The sequence below is a fragment of the Rhinatrema bivittatum genome, chromosome 3, assembly GCF_901001135.1.
Source record: "Rhinatrema bivittatum chromosome 3, aRhiBiv1.1, whole genome shotgun sequence".
NCBI classification, from domain to species: domain Eukaryota; kingdom Metazoa; phylum Chordata; class Amphibia; order Gymnophiona; family Rhinatrematidae; genus Rhinatrema; species Rhinatrema bivittatum.
Window position 1 is genome coordinate 522,274,988 of NC_042617.1, and position 14,894 is coordinate 522,289,881.

Below are 14,894 nucleotides of genomic sequence, written 5' to 3' on the forward strand. Positions count from 1 at the left end.
TACCACGGATCAGTCCAGACGCCCTGTCCTCTCGAAGCTTGTTTTTGCAGATTTGCAGATTCTACTACTTCATTTTTGTGCAAGAATACTGAGCAATTACACCGGAAGCCTTGGTCGTTTAAACACCAAGTACATGCAAGAGCGTATAGCTATACCATGTTTATTACATTGTTCTACAATTGCTCTATTGAGCTTTATGGTTACTTGCTTGATCCTATTCTGGTTTTATTGTTCTCTGCTTTGACAATGGTTATACTGAAGGGTTACAGGATAGGATCTGTCCTCATATAGGATATCCTTTCAGTTTTAGTCTGTCTCCACCTGCTGGAAAGGAGGCTCAACCCACAGTCTGGACTGATCCGTGGTACTACAGGAACGAAAATTAACAGGTAAGAACTAATTTTCCTCTAGACAGAGGGACTGCAAGTATGGCTGAAGAATCCTCATTGGGCAATGAAGATGGCAGTGAGCCTAAGTTATTTAGCACACCAACAGATGTTATTTTATATTATCTGGATAATTTTTTCAGAAAAGATGACCATGAACATTGAATCTAAACTTGAGTTCATAGTTGCGCAATTGATGGCATCTGTGTGTGAATATTGACACCAAATTCGAGATCAGGGTTGCTCAATTGATGGCATCTCTGCGCAAACAGGAAGAAAAGTTAAACAGAGTGGATTTGAGAGCATGTGATTTGGAAGAGATCTTAACTTCGAATGGAGAGAAAATTGATCTGCTGGAGAGGAAAACTAAAATGCTAGAAGAGAAATATAAAGATCTCAAAAACAGAAGTTGACATAATAACATCAGAGTTGTTGGCTTACCATAATCAGCTGAGGATCAGTTTACTGTCAGTTTCATAACAAAATGACCACCAGAGTTGTTGAAGATTGAAGCTAAATGAGGCCAAATTAAAATTGACTGGACCCATAGGATTCTGGGATCCCAGCCAGGGCTGACTAGAATACCCAGAGCAATTGTAGTTCACGTGCATAATTTTACCAATAAGCAATGTGTCCTAGAAGCATCCCAGGTGAAAAAAAAAAATCTCTTCTTTCAAGGGAAGTGAGTATTTATTTTTCCAGAGTTCTCTGCAGCTGTGTAAAAATGACACCAAAACTTTATGGAGGCTAAGGGCCAGATTTTAAGAGGTACACCCGGGCGTACATTTGTGCGCACAACCCGGCGCGCACAAATGTACGCTCGATTTTATAACATGCGCGCACAGCCACACGCGTGTTATAAAATCCAGGGTCGGCGCTTGCAAGGCAGTGCACAATTGTGCAACTTGCATGCGCCGAGCCGCACAGCCTTCCTCCGTTCCCTTCGAGGCCACTCCGAAATCGGAGCGGCCTCGGAGGGAACTTTCCTTCCATCCCCCCACCTTCCCCTCCCTTCCCCTCCCTAACCCGCCCCCCAGCCCTACCTAAACCGTCCCCATACCTTTATCTTATAAGTTGCGCCTGCCTCTGGGCAGGCGTAGGTTGAGCGCGCCAGCCAACGGCCGGCCCGCAATCCCAGGCCCAGCATCAAATGGCCGCTGTGCTTGGAGGCTCCGGCCCTGTCTCCTCCCCGTCCACACCCCGCCCCTTTTTTCAAGCCCTGGGACATACGCGCGTCCCGGGGCTTGCGCGCGTTGCCGGGCCTATGCAAAATAGGCTCGGCGCACGTAGCAGCAGGATTTCGGGGTTACGCGCGTAATATACCCGCATAACCCTTTGAAAATCTGCCCCTATGGTTAGATTTGATAACTATATAGCAAATGGCAATGTTTTTCCTTTGGTCAGTGTGGGGAAGGGTTTTTAATTTTTTTCTTTGATTGGAACTTATCCTTTAATTTTAATATTTATAGTCATGTTATATTCTAATTTCAAAATTGTGTCAATGGACATCAGAGGGATTTCCAATCCTATTAAACAAATGAAAATTTTGCTGTTTCTTAAGAAACTGAAGGTCAAGATATAATTTCTTCAGCAAACAGCAAATGATGGAGTGGAGAAGAAGAGCGGTATATTGAATGGTAACAAACCATAAGTAATGGTATAGTGCTAAGAGTTCCAAGATTCTTATGAAGGTTATTGAATCAACCAGTCATTGAAGATATTTTTCATGCATGTCCAACTTTTTATTCAAAGTACACTGGTATACAGGGTGGACCAAAACTTTCCTGTATACCAGTGTACTTTGAATAAAAAGTTGGAAATGCTTGAAAAATACCTTTGATGACTGGTTGATTCAATAAACTTCACAAGGATCCTAGAACTCTTAACGCTATACTATTTCTTCAGCAAACACATATGTCAAAAATTGAACATGAAAAGTTGGAGAGAAATTGGGTCAGTCAGGTGATCCATGCTTCCCAGTTCGTACAGGATCAGTCCAGAGAAGTGGGTTGTATATCCCTTCCAGCAGAGGGAGTCAGAGAACCAAAACTTTGGGCACTGCCATATATACAAGAGTGCCACCTGCAGTTAGCCAGTATTTCTCTGACTCCAGCAGAGGGTAAGAACATAAGAAATTGCCATGCTGGGTCAGACCAAGGGTCCATCAAGCCCAGCATCCTGTTTCCAACAGAGGCCAAAACCAGGCCACAAGAACCTGGCAATTACCCAAACACTAAGAAGATCCCATGCTACTGATGCAATTAATAGCAGTGGCTATTCCCTAAGTAAAATTGATTAATAGCCATTAATGGACTTCTCCTCCAAGAACTTATCCAAACCTTTTTTGAACCCAGCTACACTAACTGCACTAACCACATCCTCTGGCAACAAATTCCAGAGCTTTATTGTGCGTTGAGTGAAAAAGAATTTTCTCCAATTAATCTTAAATGTGCTACTTGCTAACTTCATGGAATGCCCCCTAGTCCTTCTATTATTCGACAGTGAAAATAACCGAGTCACATCTACTCGTTCAAGACCTCTCATGATCTTAAAGACCTCTATCATATCCCCCCTCAGCCGTCTCTTCTCCAAGCTGAACAGCCCTAATATCTTCAGCCTTTCCTCATAGGGAAGCTGTTCCATCCCCTTTATCATTTTGGTTGCCCTTCTCTGTACCTTCTCCATCGCAACTATATCTTTTTTGAGATGCGGCGACCAGAATTGTACACAGTATTCAAGGTGTGGTCTCACCATGGAGCGATATAGAGGCATTATGACATTTTCCGTTCTATTAACCATTCCCTTCCTAATAATTCCTAACATTCTATTTGCTTTTTTGACTGCTGCAGCACACTGAGCTGACGATTTTAAAGTATTATCCACTATGATGCCTAGATCTTTTTCCTGGGTGGTAGCTCCTAATATGGAACCTAAGATCGTGTAACTACAGCAATGGTTATTTTTCCCTATATGCAACACCTTACACTTGTCCACATTAAATTTCATCTGCCATTTGGATGCCCAATCTTCACTTCAAGAGTTACACTCCTGCAGTTTTTTGTTTTTTGTAGTTACTTTTTCTTAGGTGGTTAGTTTTTCTTAGTCTGTCACGCTTCCTGAGGTGTTAGGCACCTTCGTGGGCCATCCCTCAGTGGAAGCCGGGCGTCCGGGGGATTGGCAATCCCTGTCTGTTTCTCGCCTGCATCGGGTCAAGGGGGGAATTCCAGGGGCTCCTGGTTTCTTCCCCTCTGACAGTGCTGCATTTGCTCCTTCGATCCCTGCTTCATTTAGTGTATTAGGGTAAAGTTTATTAAAAAAAAAAAAAAAGTTTGTCTTTGCTGTGAGGCTGGCCAGCTGCCTTAGGACCAGAGGTAAGGAGTCGGCACAGGGGGATCGGGTCGTTGTGGCCGTGTCAGGAGTGGAGTACCACGCTGCCCTTCCCCTCCCGGGGCTTCGGGGGACTTTGAAGGCGCAAGGGTGAGTTTATTAGGCAGACCATCAGGGTTCTTTCACGGTCGCGGGGTTTGTATTTTTTTCTCCTCAGCCGGCGTCAGGTTTGCGCGGCTGGGCGGTGGGGGAGTTTTTGCACCGACTTTAAGGGCCGACTTCCTTAGTCTCGCCGCTGGTTAGTTTTCCCGCGTCGCGGTCTCTCCCATAGTGACTGGCTCCATCTAGGCCGGGGTTTTTTTTTCCCGTGCAGCGTTTGATTTCGCGGTCTTGTTTTTTCTTGTTTATTCCCGCGTCGCAGCGGCAGGCGGGCCTGTTGATTTCGCGGCCTTGTTTTTTCCTTGGTGCCGCGTGGCGACGCGCCTGCCCGATGGGCCCCCGCTCAAAATCGCCGACCTGCCGCATGTGCGGTACATGCGGGCAGGTGCTAGATGCGGACTCGCTTTGCCCCACTTGTGCCTCAGAGTCGGGGGACTCGATGGGGTCGGAGGGACCCTCTAGGGCGGAGGGGCAAGCACTGGTACAGTCGGATTTCCCTGTGGAGGAGGGCCCTCCCGTTTTGGCCCCTGTAGGGGCAGCCTCCTCAGGGAGTGCTGACACGCTGACCACAGTTCCCCCCCGTGGGGGGGAAGGGAAACCGGAGGGATTTACCCCAGAATTTGTGCTCTTCATGCATGAAGCGTTTTTGGCACGTCAGCGAGCACCTGTCAAACGGCCTTGCCCTCAAGGGGGCACAGGCCAGCCGCCGGAGAAGCGATCTCGGGGGGTGGGTTCTTCTCATCCTTCCAGGGACCAGACCCGTTCAAGCGGCATGGACATCCAAACTCCTCAGGCTCCGGCCATGGGGGTGGTTCCGGGATCGGACCCGGACAAGGCAGATGTCGATACAGATGTTTCCGATGACCCGGAGGCCCTGGCGGTGGAAGGGGATGATCCCAGTGTGGTACGTCTGTTTAAGCGGGATGAGCTCCGTCCGCTTATTCCTCAAGTTTTGCAAGTGCTGGGGCTGAAGGTTTCCCAAGAGGAATCGGACAATGAAGGGATTAACCCCGTTCTGGATGGTATTAAGGGCCCGACTACTGCCTTTCCTTTGCCGAAGAAGGTTCGTAAGGTGAACAGGGAGTGGGAAACTCCCGATGCGGGTCTGAAGGTTGGCAGAGCGATAGCGAAGTTATATCCCCTGTTGGCGGACGTGTTAGACCTGCTCAAGATTCCTAAGGTGGACTCTGCAGTTTCAGCAGTAACCAAGATCCCGGTGACGGGTGCGGCAGCGCTAAAGGATGTACAGGATCGAAATCTGGAGATCCAGTTGAAGCGGGCCTTTGAGGTTTTGGCTCTGAGTTTGCGAGCAGCGATCTGCGCGAGTCTCATGCAGAGAGCGTGCCTGTATTGGGTCCAGGAAACTCGGGACAATGCGGACGCCGACAGCAGCGGGGCAGTGCAGTCCGCCCATTTGGAAGCCGGTATTGCTTACGTGGCTGATGCTCTTTATGATCTGGTGTGGACCTCGGCGAGGACTATGGTGTCCATGGTTTCAGCCCGCCAACTCCTCTGGTTAAGGAATTGGGTGGCGGACTTGTCCTCAAAATCCTGGCTGTGCAATCTGCCCTTTAAGGGTCAGCTCCTTTTCGGGGAGGAACTGGACCAACTGGTAAAGGTATTGGCAGAATCCAAGGGTAATCGTTTGCCAGAGGACAGAAGATCGTCAAAGAAGTCTTTTCCACCGTGTTCTCGTTTTCGGGACAGCCGTCGCTATAGGACTAGTCGTTACTCATCCACAACCTCTTCTAAGCTGCCTCCTGGTCGTCAACAGTCCTTTCGTGGGGGTCGGCGACCCGGCAGAGACGCCGGACGACCAGGGGCCCCAAGTAACAAGTCGACCCAATGAAGCCACGACTGCCCATTCCGTCGTCATAGCTGTCGGCGGCAGATTATCCAACTTATACACGGAATGGGCAAGAATCACATTGGACCGCTGGGTTTTGAAGGTCATCAGGGATGGCTACGCCTTGGAAATTTCGCGGCCGGTTCGGGAGGTCTTTGTGGAGTCCCAGGTGACCTCATCCATCAAGTGTGAGGCGGTCCGGGTTACTCTGCGGCGGCTTCTCGACCTCAGAGCGATTGTCCCGGTGCCGGAAGCGCAACGGGGCCGGGGCCGTTATTCCATCTATTTTGTAGTTCCAAAAAAGGAGGGTACATTTCGTCCCATCCTCGACCTCCAACAGGTGAATCGTTGTCTGCGCATCCCGCATTTCTGGATGGAAACCTTGCGCACAGTAATAGCAGCGGTACGGAAGGGAGAATTTCTGGCATCATTGGATCTCATGGAGGCGTATCTTCATATACCGATCCGACCGTGTCACCAGCGGTTCCTACGTTTCAAGGTCTTGGGCCAACATTTTCAGTTTCGAGCCCTTCCTTTTGGTCTCGCCACAGCCCCCCGCACAATCACGAAAGTGATGGTGGTGGTAGCAGCATTTCTTCAGAAGGAGGGCATCTTGGTTCATCCGTACCTGGACGACTGGTTGATTCAGGCGAGGTCACGAGAGGAATGCGTGCGGTCAGTCCACACGGTGTTGATCACGTTGAGATCGTTAGGTTGGGTGGTCAACGTCCAGAAAAGTCACTTGGAACCCACTCAGGAGCTGGTTTATCTGGGAGCTCGATTCGATACCTTGCAGGGCAAAGTGTTTCTGTCGGTGGATCGAATTCTGAAGTTGCAAGCCCAGGTTTTCTCCCTGTTAAGGAGGCAGTCTCCCACAGTGTGGCATCATCTTCAGGTCCTGGGCTCCATGGCTTCCACCCTGGGGTTAGTTCCCTGGGCATTTTCTCATTTGCGGCCGCTGCAGCAGGCATTGTTGGATCGGTGGAGTCCAGTGTCCAAACAATATCATCTACCAATGCCTCTCCTTCGGACGTCCAGACTCAGTCTGGCATGGTGGCTTTCGCGCGACAATCTGGAGCAGGGGGTGGACTTGGACACTCCAAATTGGCTGATTATCTCCACCGATGCCAGTCTCTCCAGGTGGGGGGCGGTGTGCGGGAGGAGATCAGCTCAAGGTCTCTGATCACAGACGGAGAGTTCTTGGTCCATCAATCGCCTCGAGACGCAGGCAGTGCGTCTGGCCTTGCAAGCCTTTCTCCCCTGGATTCGGGGCGCGATGGTGTGAGTCTTCTCCAACAATGCGACAACAGTCTCGTACATCAACCGTCAAGGTGGCACCCGCAGTCCCGCGGTTGCAATGGAGGCCCGCCTCTTATTCGCCTGGGTGGAGCGGCATCTCGAGGGCATAGCCGCATCCCATGTGGCCGGGGTGGAGAATCTTCAGGCGGACTTTCTCAGCAGGCATCAACTCGATCCAGGGGAGTGGGAACTGTCGGCCGACGCATGGAACCACATTTGCGCCAGATGGGGAGTACCTCAGTTGGATCTCATGGCGACACGGATGAATGCGAAGACAGAACGTTTCTTCAGTCGTCGAGAGCAGGGATCGGTGGGCATCGACGCTCTTGTGTGTCCTTGGCCCACAGGAATCCTTCTGTATGTCTTTCCTCCCTGGCCTCTCATCGGACGTCTCCTTCGACGCATAGAGCTATACCCGGGACAAGTGGTATTGGTGGCGCCAGAATGGCCACGCAGGCCGTGGTTCGCGGATCTCATGCGTTTGGCTTTCCACGGGCCATTGCCTCTGGCCCATCTTCCGGGTCTTCTTCGGCAAGGACCTATTTTCTCGGACCGGGAGGATCACTTCTCTCTCGTGGCTTGGCTTATGAGAGGCGACGTTTACGTCTAAAGGGCTACTCGGAGCAAGTCATTTCCACTCTTTTGCAGGCACGGCGACCGTCCACCTCTATGGCCTATGTTAGGGTCTGGAAGGTGTTTGAGTCTTGGTGTTCCCTTCAAAGCTGTGATCCGTTATCGGTCGGCGTCCCTCAGGTGCTGGATTTTTTGCAGCAGAGACTGAGTAAGGGCTTGGCGTTCAATTCTCTCCGGGTGCAGGTAGCGGCTCTTGGGGCCCTAAGGAGCCGATTCAATGGCTATTCCATGGTGGTGCACCCGGACATTGCCCGGTTTTTGAAGGGGGTCAAGCATTTACGACCTCCAGTCCAAAGGGTGTACCCGGACTGGAGTCTGAACTTAGTACTCAGGGTGCTTTGCGATGCTCCGTTCGAGCCTCTTCGCCGGTCATCTCTGAAGGATCTGACGTTGAAGACGGTGTTTTTAGTGGCTATTTGTTCGGCCCAGCAGATTTCAGAATTGCAGGCGTTATCGTGTCGTGATCCTTAATCTGCGGATTTCCGATGACCAGGTGTCGTTGCGCACGGTCCCGTCCTTTCTTCCTAAGGTTGTTACAGTGTTTCATCTTAATCAGACTGTGGAGCTGCCGGGGTTTCCGCGTCGGTCCTGTAACTCTTCTCAGGACAGGGAGTTGCATCTTTTAGATGTTCGGCGCATCTTGTTATGGTATCTGGAGGTTACCAATGATTTCCGCCGTTCTGACCATTTGTTTGTCCTTTTTGGGGGTTCAAACAAAGGTGATAAGGCGTCTAATGCGACCATTTCTCGTTGGATAAGAGAAACCATATGTTCGGCATACATGATCCGGGGTCGTCAAGCCCCCTTGGGCATCAGAGCTCATTCTACTAGGGCCCAGGCGACCTCCTGGGCAGAGTGTCAGTTACTGTCACCGCAGGAAATTTGCCTGACGGCCATGTGGTCTTCTCTTCACACCTTCACCAAGCATTACCGTTTGGATGTTAGGGCGCAGGGGGATTCGTCCTTTGGTGAAGGGGTCTTGCATGCGGGTCTTTCGGGGGCCCGCCCCGTGTAGGGTAGCTTGAGTACATCCCACTTCTCTGGACTGATCCTGTATGTACTGGGAAATGAAAATTGGTTCTTACCTGCTAATTTTCGTTCCAGTAGTACTAAGGATCAGTCCAGAGGCCCACCTCTTACTTCTGATTCTGAAAGACTGTCTTGGCTAGCGTTGGCCTTGGTTTACTCTGATGCTCCGGTGAGGTGTGATAGTTGGAGCAGTTTATCACAGTTGTTTGTTAATTGTATCTTGAGTGGGGAGGTTGTCTGGGTTTTTTGGGGCTACCTCCCGCTTCTTTCTTTAGTTACTTTTGGGCTTGGGTACAGGTCAATACTGGCTAACTGCAGGTGGCACTCTTGTATATATGGCAGTGCCCAAAGTTTTGGTTCTCTGACTCCCTCTGCTGGTAGGGATACACAACCCACTTCTCTGGACTGATCCTTAGTACTACTGGAACGAAAATTAGCAGGTAAGAACCAATTTTCATTTCTTATAACTCTGTATATTATTATACAAAGCCTTGCCTTTAGCAATTGTCAAGTCATACAGAGACCTAGAAGGTGATTATGTTATTATTATAGGAACACTTTTTGGCTTGGAATTAACAATAATGTTTATGGATATAATAATAAGCAGGAATTAATGTTTTAGAAAGGATGTTAAAGCACTTTTTAAAAGAGGCATATGGGTAAGGTAGTGTACTTTAAAACTCAGTATTAAGTTCTAAAAGAATATTGCTTTATAATATTGTATTTTATGCTATGTTTACTTTGTACAATTTTTATGACTGTTATTGTGTAATCTGCACTGGACAGATATGTAGAAGTAGAGGACTATAAATAATTTGAAATAACCATAGGGAATTTGTTCTTTTCTCTTTGACAAACTTCAGAATTATCAGTCATCTGCTTTAATTATGAGAGGGGACTGGAACCTATGTCTTGATCCTAAGGTGGATAGATCTCATCCTTCATGTGTGCAGGTTTTTCTTCTAGATGTTGTTCAGAATGCTATCCAACCATACAATCATAAAGATGTTTGGAAGGAATGGTTTCCCAGTAGTTGTGATTATATTTTTTATTCTCCTAGACATTGCTCATATATTAGGATTGATTTCTAGTTGTGTAATCAGAATCTTTTGAACAAAGTTGTGGATTGTGGTATTTTGTCTTCTTACCTCTCTGATCATCATCCTATCATGACTGCTGCTGCATTGTAGGATGATGGAGTTGGGAGTAGATAGTGTTTAAATTTAACTATCCGGTACCATGTATCTAGACATCTGTTAACAGAAAATCATGCAAACAGGACAACTGAGCTAATATACCTTACAATTAATTTTTTTAATTTCCTGAGCCAGTTGAGTAAATTTTACAGAAAGAATTGTCTAATTGCAATTTTTTTTCTAGTTCCTTTAGAATTACTTTCTGACAATGTGATGAAAAAAGGAAGAGCCTTTACTTTGTACCTGAAACATTCCCATCTACAGCAATCTACAGGGCAGCACTTGGAATCTATTAATCTTTTTTAAATTAATTTACCAAAAATACATAATGCTTGACTTCTGTGAAAAAAGCGAATTAATAAATATTATCATTTTTCAAATTACCAAACAATTTTTAAAAGTTTGACTACATGGGCCTGATTTATTAATTTATAATAAATTGTTTTAATCAAAAAGACTTTTCTCACATTCTGTGCTATGGGGGAAAAAGTAATGAATCAGGCTCTGCAGGCATTTTATATATGTTACAGTCTTATCTAGTCACTGTATTTTAAAAATAAATTGATGATTTTCTAGAGTTTAAAAGTTATGCTGAATACATAGACTTCTTGAAGTTCTAAGGGACAAATTCTGATCCAAAGATTTATTCTCATTGCCATTTTCCAATGAGGAAAGAAGTGAGAACTTTTCCACTTTTTGTAAGGTATTATTTAAACCAGGGAAATGGAAGAGCAAATGAAAATGAATGCACATATTTTAGTTATAAAATTAAGATGATCAGGGTTACTATAGTTCATCAAAAGATTAATAATTCACTGTATTGTATGTATTAATTTTCTATCTGCTTATTGTTTCCTGTAATAGAAATGTGAAAAAATTAGCTCCCTTTGGTAGGAAGTAGTTAATACAAATACTTTTTAAAACAATAAAATAAAACTGAAAATTAATAATCATTCATTCAGTATATCCTTGGTTGAGTCTCTTTCCCCCCAAATTCTCTCTGATCGTTCTACTATGGGTTATAAAGTTCCACAGTTCACCAAAAGACTAAAATAGAAGCCTATTTCTCTTCGAAGAGACCTTTTAATGCCGTTCAGTGAATGAAATGATCCACATTGGTCACCCACCATCTAAAGGTCTGAACACATCATTATGATAGCTATACCATTCCTGACAGAAAAGAAACTCAAACTCAAATCTAACTTGCTGGAGTGTACTGTATATTGGCCTCAAAAAGTATGGTTCCCCATACTTCTAGATCTCTCAATCAGAGAAACAATTCGCCTGGGCACAGCACCCACCCTCATAACTCAGAGCCAAGGCAGGTTATGCCATCCGAACCTACAAACCTTTGCCTTGACGGCTTGGATGTTGAAAGCTTGATCTTACAACCGCTCAATCTTTCAACTTAAGACTCTCAGGTTCTCGTAGCTTCATGAAAGCCCTCCACACGTAAATCTTACCATTCCAAGTTGGCTAGATTTACCAAGTGGTGCACTCAAAAAGGTATCGACCCTTTCTCCTGTCCCACTCCATCTATATTAGACTATCCATGGCACCTCTCAGATTCTGGTCTCCAGACTGCTTCTGTGCGTGTACACCTGAGTGCCATTGCGGCATACCACAAAGGTATAGGGGATGCCCTATAACAGCGCAACCCCTAGTGAGTCGATTTATGAGGGTCTTACTTCAACTTCAGCCTCCCATTCAACCACTGGTTACTGAATGGGACCTTAATGTAGTTCTTGCAAGGCTCATGCAATCTCCGTTTGAGCCTTTGCATTCCTGTGATGTAAAATGTCTTACATGGAAAGTCCTTTTCCTAGTAGCCATTACATCTGCTAGGAAAGTCAGTGAGTTACAAGCCTTTGTCACATACTCACCCTACGCAAGGTTCCTGCATGACCGAGTGGTTCTCCGCACTCACCCCAAATTTCTGCCTAAGGTGGTAACGGATTTTTACCTTAACCAATCCATAGTCTTGCCCACTTTCTTTCCAAGGCCTCACTCTCACTAGGGCGAGAGAATTTTGCACACCTTGGACTGTAAACGTGCACTCGCTTTTTACCTAGACCGCACTGCAGTCCATAGGAAGTTCACCCAACTCTTTGTTTCTTTTGACAAAAATAAACCAGGAGGGCAAACAAAATCTCTCCAACTGGCTGGCAGACTGTATTGCATTCTGCTATGAAAAAGCAGCCCTTCCTCTCCAGGGGCGAGTAAAGGCGCACTCAGTTAGGGTTATGTCAACATCCATCGCACACTATCGTTCAGTACCTATCGCAGACATCTGCAAAGCTGCGACTTGGAGTTCTCTGCAAACATTTGCAGCTCATTACTGCTTGGATAAAGAAGGAAGACTCTGCCTTTGGACAATCTGTCTTGAAAAACCTATTTCCAGTGTAATACCCAACTCCTTCCACAATCACCTGCTGTGATTCAGGCTGCCTCATCTTAGTCAATGGCACCTCAGTTATTGTGCCTGTTGCACGAGTTACGTGCCATTGACCTATTACAAGATGAGTCAGCCTGTAGCTTGCTAATTGTTATAGGTAAGCAACTCTGCTTACTGGGCTAATTATTTAGGGGCAGATTTTCAAAGGGTTACATGCGTAACCCTGAAAACCTGCTCCTGCGTGCGCCGAGCCTATTTTGCATAGGCTCGGCGACGTGCACAAGCCCCGGGATGGTCGTATGTCCCGGGGCTTTGAAAAAGGGGCAGAAAGGGGGCGAGGCCATGGGCGTGGCGCCTAGGGTGGGGCCGGGGCCTCCGGCACAGCGGCCATGCTGGGGGATGGTGCACCAGCAGCCGGCCACAGGCGTAACAAATTAAATAAAGGTGGGGGGGATTTAGGTATGGCTGGGGGGTGGGTTAGATAGGGGAAGGGAAGGGAAGGTGGGGGCAGCGGGAGGGAACGGGGAAAGCCATTGGGGCTCCCCTAGGGCTCGGCGCGTGCAAGGTGCACAAGTGTCACCCCCTTGTGTGCGCCGACCCCGGATTTTATAACATGCGTGTGGCTGCGCATGCATGTTATAAAATCGAGTGTACATTTGTTCGTGCCGGGTAGCGTCCATAAATGTACCCCGCCTGTGCAGGTTATAAAATCTGCCCCTTAATCTTTACACCATTCTTGTACTGAAATGAAACATTTCTGAGTTATAATCATCTAGTCTCCTGCCTCAGATTTTTTCTCTTTGCCAAGTTTAAAACTCCAAGTTTTACAATTTTTAAAAACTAAGCTGTTTGTCCCTTCCTTACCAATTCAAATCATCTGGGCTATTGTTGCTTCAAGTACTCTAATTTCTGGGATAACATTCCACTCATCTTTTGTTTTGCACCAAGTTGCCATGTAACAACATCCTAGCACAGAACTTCAGCTGTAAAGCAAATTGTTTAAATCACGTTTTGTCCAGTCAACAAAATATGTATTTATTTATTTGAGATATATTCTGCTTTTCAAGCACTTCAAATATTTGTGTGAAGTAGATCCTGTTCTAATCGCAGACACCAATTACAAGATAAAGGGTACAAAGCTAGGGCTCTTTACAATTCCCTCTCTTCCCCCAGTGAAACTGAGGCAAGTCTGTGATGAAGATGTCATCATCTACAACAGTAAAATGTTGAAAGTATCAGTGAATCAGAGTTGTAGCAGACTGTTAATGTAGTGAAAGTGCAGAAAAATGTTCTTTCATTTCATCCAGCTGTTCAATCTCTGCTCTTGCAGGACATATGCTAGGACAACCACAGAGTAAGTAGAGCAATTTATGTGGAGAGAGGAGGGGCAATGGTACATGAAGAAAGGTTTTCCCATTTCCATGGATGTGTCCTCTAATAACAGTACCAGTCTGACGCTGTTGGAGGGCTGACTCAATTTATATTCTCAATCATCTTTGAATGACCTCTCTGTTCTGGGTTTGGTTCTATTGGGGCAATGAAGTGAGGAATACAGAATGCATGAAGAAATGGAAAAAGGCAATTGAGATTAAAGAAAAAGTAATGGAGTGAGGGGATGGAGTCAGGCAAGGGAGGGTGAAGGATGATGTGGGTAAATAGAGATAAAAGGAACAGAAATGAGCATTGGCATAAATGGGCAATTTTCAGTAACCCACCTAAGTACAAAGTATGTGGGTTGGCAATTTTCAAAGAAACTATACTTTAGGCATTGCTTTTGAAAATTCATTTACAGGAATACCCAGGGACAAATGTACCTGTATACTGTGCACACCCTATGAGAGGAAAGAATGGGGAAAAGTATGCATGCAGATTTGAAAATGTCATATTGGGTGTACATGAATGACCCTTTGTAATGTTGTCATTCTGTGGAGGCCAATTTACCTAGATGTATCACTATTTACCCAGATAATTGGCTTTGAAAATTACCCTTGAAGAGAAATGAGTGAAACACTAGGAGGTGAGAGGACTGTAATAGCCTAGTGGTAGATTTGTGCACTTAGAGTCAGGGTTCAAATCCCACTTTCCTCATTGATGTTCCTTGTGACCTTGGGCAAGTCACTTCACCCTTCATTTCCTCGGGTACAAAAATTTAGATTGTAAACCCATTGGGCAGAGAAATACTTCTTGTATCTGAAGTGTAACTTGCCTTGACCTGAGATTTGGGAAGGCGAGTAATTAAATCCAATAACAGTGAGAGCAGGGGCAATGACTGAAATGGAGGCGAGATGGATGAAGGATGCAATGAGGTAATTTACATGGCATTTAGAAGAACATCTACAGTTCTTTGCCTTTGAGAAAAGCACATTCATGTTATCTCTATTCCAATATTTGTAATTTCTAATATGTTAATGAAGGAAATAATTCCTATTGTAAATGAGTCCCAAAACTGCCATTTAGTAGCATCAATCGTCTTCACACACCCTGCATGAAGTGTATGTGTGTGTGTGTGTGTGTGAGAGAGAGAGAGAGAGAGAGAGAGAGAGAAAGAGAGAGACAGACATTAGAGTACAGTAGGGGTGTTAGGAGAAGTTTGACTCTGCCAAATGTGAGGTGTCATAAGTTTA

The 14,894-nt window shown here is 46.1% G+C and overlaps 1 protein-coding gene across 1 annotated transcript in view; it reads left to right on the top strand.

Moving 5' to 3' along the window:
• CIB4 (calcium and integrin binding family member 4) overlaps positions 1 to 10,758 on the top strand; it is a 407,942-nt gene extending 397,184 nt beyond the window's left edge. The window contains exon 7 of the mRNA XM_029596244.1: positions 10,060 to 10,758. Coding sequence (XP_029452104.1) covers positions 10,060 to 10,081 — 22 coding nt within the window. The 3' untranslated portion in view covers positions 10,082 to 10,758. The remainder of the gene's footprint in view (positions 1 to 10,059) is intronic.
• The last annotated feature ends 4,136 nt before the right edge of the window (positions 10,759 to 14,894 follow it).